This window comes from Colletes latitarsis, chromosome 9 (assembly GCF_051014445.1).
Source record: "Colletes latitarsis isolate SP2378_abdomen chromosome 9, iyColLati1, whole genome shotgun sequence".
NCBI lineage: Eukaryota > Metazoa > Arthropoda > Insecta > Hymenoptera > Colletidae > Colletes > Colletes latitarsis.
Window position 1 is genome coordinate 21,555,951 of NC_135142.1, and position 12,182 is coordinate 21,568,132.

Sequence of the window (12,182 nt, forward strand, 5' to 3'; positions counted from 1 at the left end):
GGGAAAGTCTTGGTGTACCACTGTGTGAGAAAACCGACCGAATGGGAGCTAACCAGACCATCTCCGTTTGAGGAGAAATGGTCGTAACTGGGAAACGTACAGTGTCGTCCATCCGTGGTGGCTACAACAGCACGAATCTCCCTTCACTGATCAAAAAAGCCATCTGAATTTTAATTTCTTGAAGTGGACTTCTCAAATTCTATTCACGATTTTTTGGTAGCCTCCACATTTCCTTTGAGCTCTTCTAAATCCACTACTTACAGATCCAGCTCGTAAACGTGTCTATTATTTTAATTTGAAGGAAAAACTAAACTGTCATTCTGCACAAACACTTTATGCAGTGGAAGAAGGTACTATTAAACTTTCGATTCGCAAGTATACACTCTCGTTAACCTTCAATTCACAATAATACTATCCACAAAGAACATACGTTCGATGCATCTATAAATATCGGTTCGAACTTGAGTACCAGTGAGCAGGACTTTCTTTATCGAAGAGATATTTATGTGGTCACGAAAATTTTACTTTCAATAGCTTTTCTTTTTCTTTGCCGGGTGCTGGAATAATTTCTGTCCAGAGTATAAACCAAGTAAACACGATTTTGTGTAATGGTCGATTGCAATAATCGTTTAACATAAAATAGAATGGAATAGTTCAACCTTTCCACTTTTCTCTGCGAGCCGGATATGCCATGTGAATGGCTGTCGTTAAGAGACAGAAGAATTTGCCAACCAGGCGGCGTTCTTGTGTTTTGCAAGCTGCAACTTCCGGTGTATCTGTGAACGTGTCAATGGCGTGCGTACGTTTTGGCCCGGACGACGTAGTACCTTCTTCGAGGTACCTAATTAGGGAGGTCGTTATATTTCGTCGACTTTCCTCGTTGGTGATGGAAAGCCATCGTAAAAAAGGCTGGTTCATTGTCTCGCATGCTACAGAATTCTATGCAATCTGTGATTAAACACGACACGCAGAAGAAGAAAGGAGAATTCGCAGGTACTGGAGACGATCTTGATAAATCCTCTAGTTCGGATGCCGATCGTGCAATAAGATATTAACGCTAATTATTGTGGGTAGAAATATAACAGAATTGTGTATTATTAATTCTGTTTGGAATTATATCTAAATTTTCCAAAACTATAACAATATTATAATTTGTCTGATCTTAGTTTACACAATTAGATATAAACAAAGTCAACCAAAGAGGAAAAGTGGAAAGTTCAAACTTTAATTTAGTTACCATTGACACAATTTTGTAGGAATTCAAGCAGCGCAATAAAGTCCAGCAGCGTATTTATAAATGAAAAATTGCTTTTACCAATAAGTTACTTTTACCTTTATTCTTACTATCGCATTTATTTTTACATACATTATTACAAACGCTAATGACACTTGCCAGGAAGCGCACATATCTGCGAATAAGTCCAAGCTTACTTATATAATATACGATCTCGTCCGTGATTTATTCTATATACAATTTTCAATTCTTGTTATTGCGACGACGAGCACCTGTACGCATTTTATCAGTTTGTTTTGTTGATATAAAAAAGGTTAGCGATTAACGCGAGTTTAATTGGACGCTAGCGAAACTTTCGAGTGGACCGAGGCAGAACGAGGAACATTTTTCACACTCTCGACGTCGTCTTCTAGCGGGTAAGGACTGAAAGGCTCTGTTTGCACGCCGACGTCCTCGTAATCGAGTTCCAGGGCGTCCTGCTCGTAAATTGCATCGTGACTTCGTGGCCGAGCTACGGATGGAATCCACGGCTGTGGGGTACCTTTTCCAAGCGCTAAGAAAACCGCTGCGGTCGTTAATAAAACGACGGACGCGACACCGAAAACCAACCGCCATGAACCCGCGATCTGCATGAAAAATTTACGAATCAATGAGTCGTAACACAATTTTCATCGAAGCATACAAAATTTATATTAAGAGAGATACTGCTTTCATCGTGTTGGATAAGAGGACAGAAAAGTTTTTGATTTCTGATATAATTTTTGATATTGTCCTGAATACAGTAGAGTTTCGATTATCTGGCACCCGGTTATCTGAAATGTCCGAATAAGCTGCGTATTTACCCCGATTATTCTTCGGTAAATGTTACGGATTATATTTCATACAAATAAAGAAGTCACAACTACATGTATCCAGCAGTGACGACGATAGTAAACAGTTGACGAATAAAGTTTTGCTTATTGAAACTCAAAAACCAATTTTTTAGAAAAAACGATAGGGGGTAGGTGTCTAAATTTTAAATGGTGTCTGATTACTTTCTAGGAGACCAACTTACAGATCCGTGAAGAGCCTGAGTAACGAAGTAATTGGCAGCCAACAAGCCCGCTGCCCCTAGAGTAGAGCACAAAGCACACGCCGCTGCAGCGCAGGCAGGAGATTCTACGGGTGCAAGATCGGCTATTGCAGCTAATGCACCGGCAGGTGCAGTCCCAGAGACGAGTAGAGCGGCTATACCTAACCATGCTGCGCCCAATGCTTGGCAACCGGCGTAGCCGGCAACGAAAAGTAGGGCTGCCGGTATGAAATGAGCTGTAAATTAATTACGCGTTACACTTCATTATCCGGGAATGAAAATTACGAGTCGCACGGTGTTGCTGTGCTACATTTTATCGGTAACCATTTCTATAGTTACGTAAGCGTAATATAAAGTTTCGAATTCCTCGAGCCGACTGTCACCTGGAAAGAGTTGCAGGAAGAGACGTAGCCTCGTCTAATTGCTGTGTAAAATTTGCGCAACGATGAATTCGATAACTTTCAACGCGATTCGCATGCGATTCTTACGCAAGATATTCAAAATTTAGAAAATCTTCGAGCTGATTCGCAAAAATCGCAAGGATTGGAAGGTGCGTTTCGAAAATATTGTTAATTACATTTTTCATCTATAATGGAACCGATAAAGGTAGTTAAAAATTTCTAATTACAACACATACCAGTATAAACGACCAACTTTCTCGCTGTGGTCGTTGAAACTATTTTAGATTCGCGAACGTGATCCACGAGGAGGCCGCAAGTTAACGCAGCCATGAAATGACCAATGTGAGGCAACGTCGTTAACACCGAATCCTAAAAATATTAACGATTGGATATCCTCGCTAATAATGTTTCCGTTAATAAAAATAAATTCTATTTGCACCGTAGAAGCAAAAGATACTGTGAACTATACATACCCTTTTAATATTAAATAATAAAAACATGCACCTACTTGATACTCACATTGGCTGTCGAGAATCCGTAGATGAGTTTCAGGTATTTCGTCATACCAAGTGCAAGAGTTGCATCGCCCCATTGATTGCCCATGGTTGCAACGGCGGATGCCCATACAGGAACCGAACGCAGCAATTTTCCCCACGGAATCACGGCTGCCTATTTTATTACCAATTATATAATCCCACTTTATGATTTTATTTGTTAATTTACAAGGGATTAACATTGCACTGATGCTAGAGTTGAAACGTTTCTTGTTGAGTGCTTCGTGTTTGACAAATTGTCTGGAGAAAGTGATCGTGAATAACTGTGATGCAACTTCAGCATTTAATGTGGGAGCCACTACGTTACTAGTTTTTCTAAACAATGGCTTTAGGATTGCAACAGTCAAATAACGCATTGTTTACATATGCTTAAGCCTAATGCCAAACACGTTAGGATACGCGTCGATCTTTTTTCAACGTAAAATAGTCACGTAACTTTATGAAATATTCGAGGAAATTTTTTGATTCTCACGTTCGTATCGTGCTGGTAAGATTTCGGAGTGTCTTTGACGAATCGGCCGAAAGCGAAGTACCAACATAGCGCAATAATAACGAGGCCATAGCAAAGAGAATCCCGACCGAAGCTTCGAACGACAGCTGTACCCAACCACCCTGTGAGACAATATCCAACGCTGACAGCTGATGAGAAAATCATATTTCATTAATATTATAAACATCAACGTGTAGAAATCAAAGTTTAATAGTCTTTGTAATTTAGATATTCTTCAAAAATGTTCTGCATTGATTCGAAATTAATTTGTGTTATGAAAATTACAAACTTCTTGTTCGAAATTAGACATTTTTAATAACCTGTGCGTTAAAATTTATAAATATCTACGTACCAGCGTAACAACTGAAGAACCAGCTTCTATGATTGCTCTTAAACCAGGTCATAGCAAGCATGTGAGCAGCAGGCATGGTCGCGCCCTATAAAAGAAAATGTGGCAACGATATCTAGCGTTTTGAACATTCAATCTTTCACTGATTTGAAGTTTCAACGTTAGTTTTTGAGAATAGAGTTAGCTCAACGAATTAGAAACCTGTGTAATGTTTTCGAAATTGTTTTTAATCTTACATATATAATATTCCTTCGTGATAGCTTGCAACGTTTACATAAGAATCGTAATACATGGAAGAGAATCTTCAAGCAGAAGCAATGTTGTGCAAAGATGAGTAAACTTCTCATCTAGATAACAATTTCCAACAACGAAGAAAGGTAAATAACTTTTCATCCGTTAATCATTAAATAAAAACCACACTTTGAATCATAGAATGAATTGTATTGTTCGATCAAGTAAAGTGTAAATAATCAATGTAAGCAAAATCTGAAAATTCTTTACGTGCTTGTAATTTATGTTTAATCGCATGTAATTTAATTTTATGAAATTCGGATTTCATTCTTACTGTACATAGGCCCTGAAACAGACGAAGTGCAACGTGAGACGGACCTCTCCATGCAGCTGGTACCAGCAAAGAAGCCAAGCAAGCACTGAGAACCGCTCGTGAAAACACCATAGATGGACCAGACCTTCCCCATACCAAACATCCTCCTAAGATTGGTCCAGCTACTTGTCCCCACAAAAATGCCTCTCTCATTATGGATTCTGTGCGCTCTTCCGGCGGAAGCTGCAAACATTGTCATTACTTTTAACTTTTAAAAATAATTTTTTAATTCGAACCACTACGAAACAATGAAGTTGAATTTTAATACATGCTGTTCGCTAAAATTTGTGAAAAGTTACCTCCAAAAGTATGACTTCGAAGTCTTCGGTCCGATTGCGACTACTGATGTTGACCAGCATGTCGCAGTGCCACGACGTGTCGATGATGGCATGATTGTCTTTCTGATTGGCAAGCAATGCAACCGAGGAGCTGACTTCAACTGCACCACAAAGTGCAAATCCCACTGCAACAAGCGCAGCTACTATGTGTCGCGCTCGGACAGCAGCTGTCGAATTATCAAAACCGAACTACAAAATTGGAATTTATTATATACAAAATAGAGTTATTATCGATCAATCCTTTGCATTACCTATTTTTCATATTTCCATACGCTTTTGTTGAGTTTTACTATGATAATACTATGTCCTACTTAAGATAAAAACAAACTTAACAAAAATTTATGCAGGTATGAAATGTAAATAATGCAAAGGGATTCCGTTTATTGTTTAAATACGATTATACGTTAACGGATAGACAATGGTTCTGCACATGTATACGTATACAATACACACACATATATTAACGACGACATTAAACGTCTGTTGTAATAGAACGTTGCTCGATTCCGATAAGTTGCTCAAACAATAGGTGTCGTAGTTTCCACGTTTAATTCAGTGTTATCATTGAGTATGCAAAGCATCTATTACAATATGCGAATTTAAATCTAATCACGGTAATTAACATATTACAAAAATGCATTTTACCTACATTATACGACGAACTTGAATACTTAAAGTAATTATTAATAATCGTATCGAATAAAGTAAACATTGGACAGACGTAGTTCAAGTAAAATTAGAAAAGTATTCGATGTCTTAATTTTCTATAACGTGTATTTAATTCAATATAATAATGAATTTATGCATTCGTACTCTTCGATCGTGTATTCTTTTCATGAAAGGAACAAGAGCTAGCAAACAAGCGAAAACTTAAGATAATCCATTCGTTTTCGTGAAAGTAACGCACAATATATATTATATATTCTGAAGCGTGTAAATTAGATCTTTTCTTTTAAATGTGTTTCTCATGTCAGATTTAGTCTAACGAACCTCGAACCTCTTTCGCAGCCTGTTTTATTTGTACACTGCTATGTTTGACGAGTTGCACGCTACCTCTCTTGACGAAGTCTGCCATTTCACGGAACACGAAAGGAGCAAAATCACCGAATGCATGTCTCTCTTATCAGTCTTGGCTTTTGACTCTATGCCTACTATCTCTTTCCTACCTCGTACAACACAGGTGACCTCGACTTTGGTGCCCTCAGAACGTGACACAAGCGACGATTGTTGAAACTACTACTCCGTATCAACATCTTTTACTTTAACACGCGGGCTGTGGGATATAAATATTTACAAATGCATCTATTCTTGGAGAATATCCCAGTTTTAAGGGGTTACCCTAGGTAGTGGTTCTAGAAAAGCTAAAAGGTGACTAAAAATTATAAATAGAAACAGAAATATTAAAATTTTGATATTTGCTCGACATTTGTTAACGAATGAGGATTGCTTAGAGCGACTAAAATATGAAATATTTGTTTGATTGATGGAAGGAAGGGGTCTCAAACCTCTGTAGCCTCTACAGCCAATATGGTTTCATAGTTGGTGATTTTATAGTTTTACGATAGGAAAATAAAGTTTTCGAACCTTTTTAAAATAGTCAAGGTAGCATATGCCCTTGATTGATCGAATCAGTTGTGGAAAATTTCACGCAGAACTCAAATAACAAATACACAAATTACACGATAACAAGTTAAACACGACGAATATCTATCATAATATTCAGCCTGTCACTTATAACACATGTGGAAATGTTTTCAAGATCCGATCATCGGTGATAAGACTCGCGATAAGATGCAATTGTTGGATATACTCGTTGAATTAGCGTTCGCGGTACAAAAGATTCGCTGAGATTTATATATTATTATTATTACTCGCGCCTTGCGATTAGGCATCGATAAATATTTTCAATACTTCTGTATTTAAAATTACGGGCTTACTAACGATTCAAGTGCTGAGGTATCGAAATCGCAATATTTAAGCTACTACGTTACGCGTACGATTTCGTCATCTTGAATGTAAATAAACATTAGTCAGTGATTTATTCACATTTTGAATCCCTAAGAAACTATTAGTTTTATGACAGATATATTTTTATTCTCAAAATAAATTAACGTATCAAATTTTGTCAGGAATAACAGAATCGAATCGAAAAGAAAGACTCAACAGTGAAACTCGACTTATTAATTTTTTAAATTCTCGCTTAGAAAAGAACCATAGCTTGTCCCCGTTTCTACAATCATTCTGTACACCAGTGCTTCCCAATCTTCTTTACATCGCGACGCACGTAGGGAAGACTAACATTTACACAACACGCTTTAATAATAATATCACTTTATTAATGGGTCAGTACCCTTTGGCATACATAATTTAATACACAACAAAAATAGGAAAAAAGATATCTATCGCAAAAAAGCACTTTATGAAGTGTCGGAGATTATGTCGGTATTATAAAGAAGCCAAAATAAATTAATTTATTCTTTACAGTGTTCAAATGCAGAAATATTTTTAAAGATAAAAATATGTTTGGGTTTTTGGATAACTTGACTCAATTTCTAGAACTGTCCTGTGTGCCTAAATGCTTGGAATATGTTGCAAAATAAATGTGCTCGAATTGCAAAGTAAATATCACTTACCTTTCATTTCTAGCGCCGCATGTCTCAACTGGACGCTCCCGCGTTTAAGACGAACGAGCGCTGCCATAGTTATCAAATATGCCCGTGCAGAATTCGAGTTCTCACGACGTGGGACCGACGCTTTAAGCACATTTTGTGGCGATCGTTGCCGGTTTCTCACTGGCACCTCCGCGCTCCGACACCGGGCCAATCTGACCGTCGTGAGTTGCACGAACTATACTGGTCATCTGGGAGTACGAGTGAATGAACATCTCTTAACGAGACTTGATACAATAAGTACCTATACCGGGTCAGCCTTGAAGCACCGTTTGAGGTCTGGCTCGTGATATTTTGACGTTCGTGCTACGAAACGATAACGTTCGCGGATTTCACGCGTGATAAGAACCTACTTTAAACGTTCTGATTTCGTTTGCGTTGTCTGAGCCCCACAAAACATTCGATGACAGCAACGCGTGCAATTGAAATCGGTGTAACTTTGACCCTAATCGTCCGAAGATAGAAATTATGTTGCTATATTCCGTGAAACAAGGACAGATAATCACAGTTAGGAAACCATTTCTGTGCATAAAATATATAGAGAACTCCCCATTTTCTTAACAATCGACTCAAAAGAATATTTTGTGTATGAAAAAATTAAACCCCTGGACCATTTAAATAAAAAAAACGTTTTTGAGAAAATAGTTTGTAACCCTTTATTTGGACGACATGGTACATGAAGCTATTAATAGTCATGAACATTTTGTATAAATTAATGAAAGAATTTACAGATGCATGAAGCATTTCGTACATTTTTGTTTCAAGAAATGTATTTAAAACAACCTAATGACTAAATTTTCGTAAATTTGTTAATATTACATATTTTTCCTAAACGAATAATTAAAAAGTGTCTTCAATTTTTAAAAAATACTATTTAATTCTCATAACTCATAGCGCTGCAGTCTTATTCCATTCTGAATTGATAACGTTGGATTTGTCGCTTAAATGGTAAGAAGACTCGAGGAAAATGTTTCAAGCACAGACGAGGTATACGAGTAGGCCTTTCACCTTATGGACTTTCGTGGTCCAATCTGACTGCCATACCGACCTGAAAATTCGGAGATGATTTTAGCGTCCTCTTCTCATGGATGGCCGTTAGTTGAGAGACTATTCACTGAATTAGTATTGATAGGCAAACAGCTGTAGTGTGTGCGTAAATACATATGAGTTAACTATGGAAGGGATTAAAATTCATTTCTGAATCTGTTGGTAACGTTGCGAATGACAAGAAAATGGTAATGGGGTTTCGAGACCCCATAAAAATGGACCGAAAAAATACATTGGGTGAAAGATCTACATGTATACCTCGACTCTGACAATACTCTAGAGTCTTTGATGAATCAATGAGAATCAAAAATAACCTAGCGAAGAAGCTCTATATTCATGATGACCTATGCAAGGCGGATCGCAGCCAATTTGCTAATATTATTTAGTTTTTAATTAATAATTGCATTACCCAGCTAAGAGTGATACGATTATTAATTAAACGCTAAATGATATTACCCAGGTCTCACCACGTGGAGGCTGCTGCGAGTGGAGACCCGAAGGGAGATAGATGGAATCAATGTTCCATCGATCTCCCTTTTACAGTCCTAGAAACTAAATTACTAAACTAGAGAGATAGAAGGAAGCAATATTCCTTCGATCTTCTAGTTTAGTTGTGCCAAGTAATTATTTCGTTTAAAAAGGGATGAAGCTAAATTATGGGAGACGCGACGCGACGCGACGCGATGCTGAACCGTGCAGCAGATCTTCGGATCGAATCCACGCTGCCCTTGGTAGATTGATTTCTATTTCTAGAAATCGATCTATCATTGGCAGGCGACTAGATCTTTCGGACAAACTGGACGGCCGATCACATGTTTCGTTCGACGAAACAGTGGTGACCGAAGCAAGAAACGAGATAACGAGTCGAGAGGAGCTACTTGTTAAATAATTACTTGGCAACATTGGGAGACGTATACAATAGGGACTTAAAATTAACGTCGAAGCCCAAGTCTAGTCAAGTTGAAGCTAAAATTCGGACGATAGAAGGAAACAAAGTTCCTTGATTTAGTTGTACCAAGCAATTATGTGGTTAAAAAGAGGGATGAAGCTAAATCGTGGGATACGCGATGCGACGCGACGCGACGCGACGCTGAACCGTGCAGCGGATCCGAGGATCGAACCTACTGCCCTTGCTAACTCGATCTCAACAAGAAAACAGAGAACTGCAACCCCGAATCGAGGTCTCCATTTCTCCAACGCAACCCGCCGGGAGCCCGAAGGACCCGACTTAGGCTGTCTGACAAAGAGAGAGTACCTGAGACAGAGTCGACTTCCGCTGGAAGGTATGCGTTTCCGCAGAATACGGAAACTCCACACCTTCCAGCGAAGTGCCGTTTTCCCTCAATCAAGCTTACCAAGGGAAGGCGATTAGATCTTTCGGACCAGATACACGGCCGATCACATGTTTCAATCGATGAAACAGCGGTGATCGAAGCTAGAAACGAGGGAACGAGTCGAGAGAAGCTACTTATTCAATAATTGCTTGGTACGACGCGGAAATATGGACAATAAAGAAATCTTCGACGTTAATTTTAAAGTTCGCGACGAAGCTTAAGTCTAATGTACTTAGAATTACATGTCCCTCGGCGGATGAGTGACTTGATGGATGAATCCCTCGGCGGTTGTGGCGTTTTCCCTCGATGTCCTTGGAATCGATCTATAATAGATCTGAGCTGAAACAAAAACTAATACTTGTATTAGTATCATATTAAGAAATATTTAATAAACCCTAACCAATCCATTTGTGATTCGACAAGTGGAGGAATAATTTGTTCAGCTGATGTATCGAACAAGCTAAGAAATTCTGTAATATCCTACACAGAATAAGTGTTTCTCGATGGGTAGATCTACCTAAAGAAATGTACAAAATTTACACGTGATAAGGAAGTGAAAATGTCAGAACGACATCACAGTCAGAACGACAGAACAATTTCACAAATAAAGTCAAAATAAAAATTCAGATTAATTGATAGAAGATGCTGGTAAACTTAGCTGACCAGTAAAAATATTCTACGAAATGAGGAATATCTTACCAAGTCAGATTCAACTAATACCAGAAGTAGTGAAATCGATAAAGCAATTTCGCAAACAAAATCGAGATAAAAATTCAGATTAATCGACAAAGACAGATACGAGTTCAGGAAAGATTTGGAAACAGAAACAGTAGACGATCGAAGGAAATACCCCATAGAGAATTATTTTCTTTCAGAGCCTTGGAGTTCAGGAAAGAATTGGAAACAGAAACAGTAAATGATCGAAGGAAATACTCCATAGAGAATCATTTTCTTTCAGAGTCTTTGAGTTCAGGAAAGAATTGGAAACAGAAACAGTAAAAGATCGAAGGAAATACCCCACAGAGAATCATTTTCTTTCAGAGCCTTATATGGTCGACGTAACGCAACAATTGCCGAAATAATAGAAGAACCAGTTAATAGAATATCTCATTGTATGTCAAAATAGTGGAAACATTCACAGTAACGAAACGAAAACCGATAAATTCAACAAACTCAATTTTTCATCAAACGATAGTCAAAAATGAACGAGCAAGCTTCAAATCAGAAAAATAAGAGAGAGAGGGGATATTTAAGCAAGATTTACCACTGGTCAGCAACTGGTCACTATTGGTCATCGTATGCTCACCACTGGTCAACTGGTCAGTAGTGGTCAGCACTGGTCAGCACTGGTCAGTCCTGGTCCCCCCTGGTCGTCACTGGTCAGTCTAGGATGGTCCCGAGATTCCCACCAAGCCAGGAGTTCCGCCACCCTTGGACTCCCCCGCGAGAGTGAGACGTGTAAGTCTCCACATGAGCCTTTAATGTAATGACGGAGGAGTGGGGAGAGCACAGCGTGTGTCAGCCATCTTAACCCGTCCGGTAGACAAATTATTTCACGAAAAATTATTATTTACGCATACTGATGGGCCCTTTCATTATTCATATACTACATATTGTTAATAATTGTTTAAACTATTGCGTTGGAATGTTAAACAATGCTAAGTTTTATTTATAATTGTTTAATTCACACCATCGTCGTGTAGGTACTCTGGAGTTCACATGCAGCGATTGGTATTCTCGTAAAAAATTATTTTAATATTTGTCAAGATTTCGTATCGCACGGATCAATGATTAATAGCATTACCATCGCGAAATCGCGTTTTATGGGCAAAAAGACAGATTTCTGTTGCATCGCGAACATCACTTAGGGGTCAATCTTTCTAGTTCCTCGCGGTACGTGGACCTCCGCAAGGCCGAGCTCAACATATCGGAAGGTAGTTTGAATCCAGTATGAATTTTACGACTTGAAAGTAAAAAATTAAATAAACTTATAACTTTAAATAAGACAAACAAGCTCAGTTCGACCACGCTGATCATTTTTCATTCCTTACTTAATTCATAGACATCACAAAGTATTACCAATTAAACTG

General features: G+C 38.3%; 1 protein-coding gene across 3 annotated transcripts; it reads right to left on the minus strand.

Moving 5' to 3' along the window:
* Positions 1-1,292: 1,292 nt before the first annotated feature.
* LOC143345324 (sialin) lies at positions 1,293-7,884 on the minus strand. Of its 3 annotated transcripts, none has more exons than XM_076772330.1 (9): positions 6,033-6,245; positions 5,004-5,209; positions 4,666-4,887; positions 4,104-4,188; positions 3,734-3,900; positions 3,227-3,376; positions 2,944-3,076; positions 2,289-2,542; positions 1,293-1,860 (listed from the first exon to the last, which is right to left on the minus strand). In XM_076772330.1, the coding sequence occupies exons 1-9, from the start codon at positions 6,115-6,117 to the stop codon at positions 1,567-1,569; spliced, it is 1,596 nt and encodes a 531-aa protein (XP_076628445.1). In that variant the 5' UTR covers positions 6,118-6,245; the 3' UTR covers positions 1,293-1,566. The 3 variants fall into 3 exon arrangements, with proteins under 3 accessions (XP_076628445.1, XP_076628446.1, XP_076628447.1); XM_076772331.1 differs by lacking the exon at positions 6,033-6,245 and adding an exon at positions 7,676-7,884 and having other exon boundaries at positions 1,295-1,860; XM_076772332.1 differs by lacking the exon at positions 6,033-6,245 and adding an exon at positions 7,676-7,837 and having other exon boundaries at positions 1,295-1,860; positions 5,004-5,231.
* Between the last annotated feature and the right edge of the window lie 4,298 nt (positions 7,885-12,182).

Excerpts from the sequence above, each read along its gene's own strand:
- LOC143345324 (XM_076772330.1), bottom strand. The coding sequence starts at position 6,117 with ATGGCAGACTTCGTCAAGAGAGGTAGCGTGCAACTCGTCAAACATAGC. Across the intron at positions 4,888-5,003 it reads TCGAAGTCATACTTTTGGAG|CTTCCGCCGGAAGAGCGCAC; the intron begins GTAACTTTTCAC and ends CAATGTTTGCAG. Across the intron at positions 3,077-3,226 it reads ACGGATTCTCGACAGCCAAT|GATTCGGTGTTAACGACGTT; the intron begins GTGAGTATCAAG and ends TAATATTTTTAG.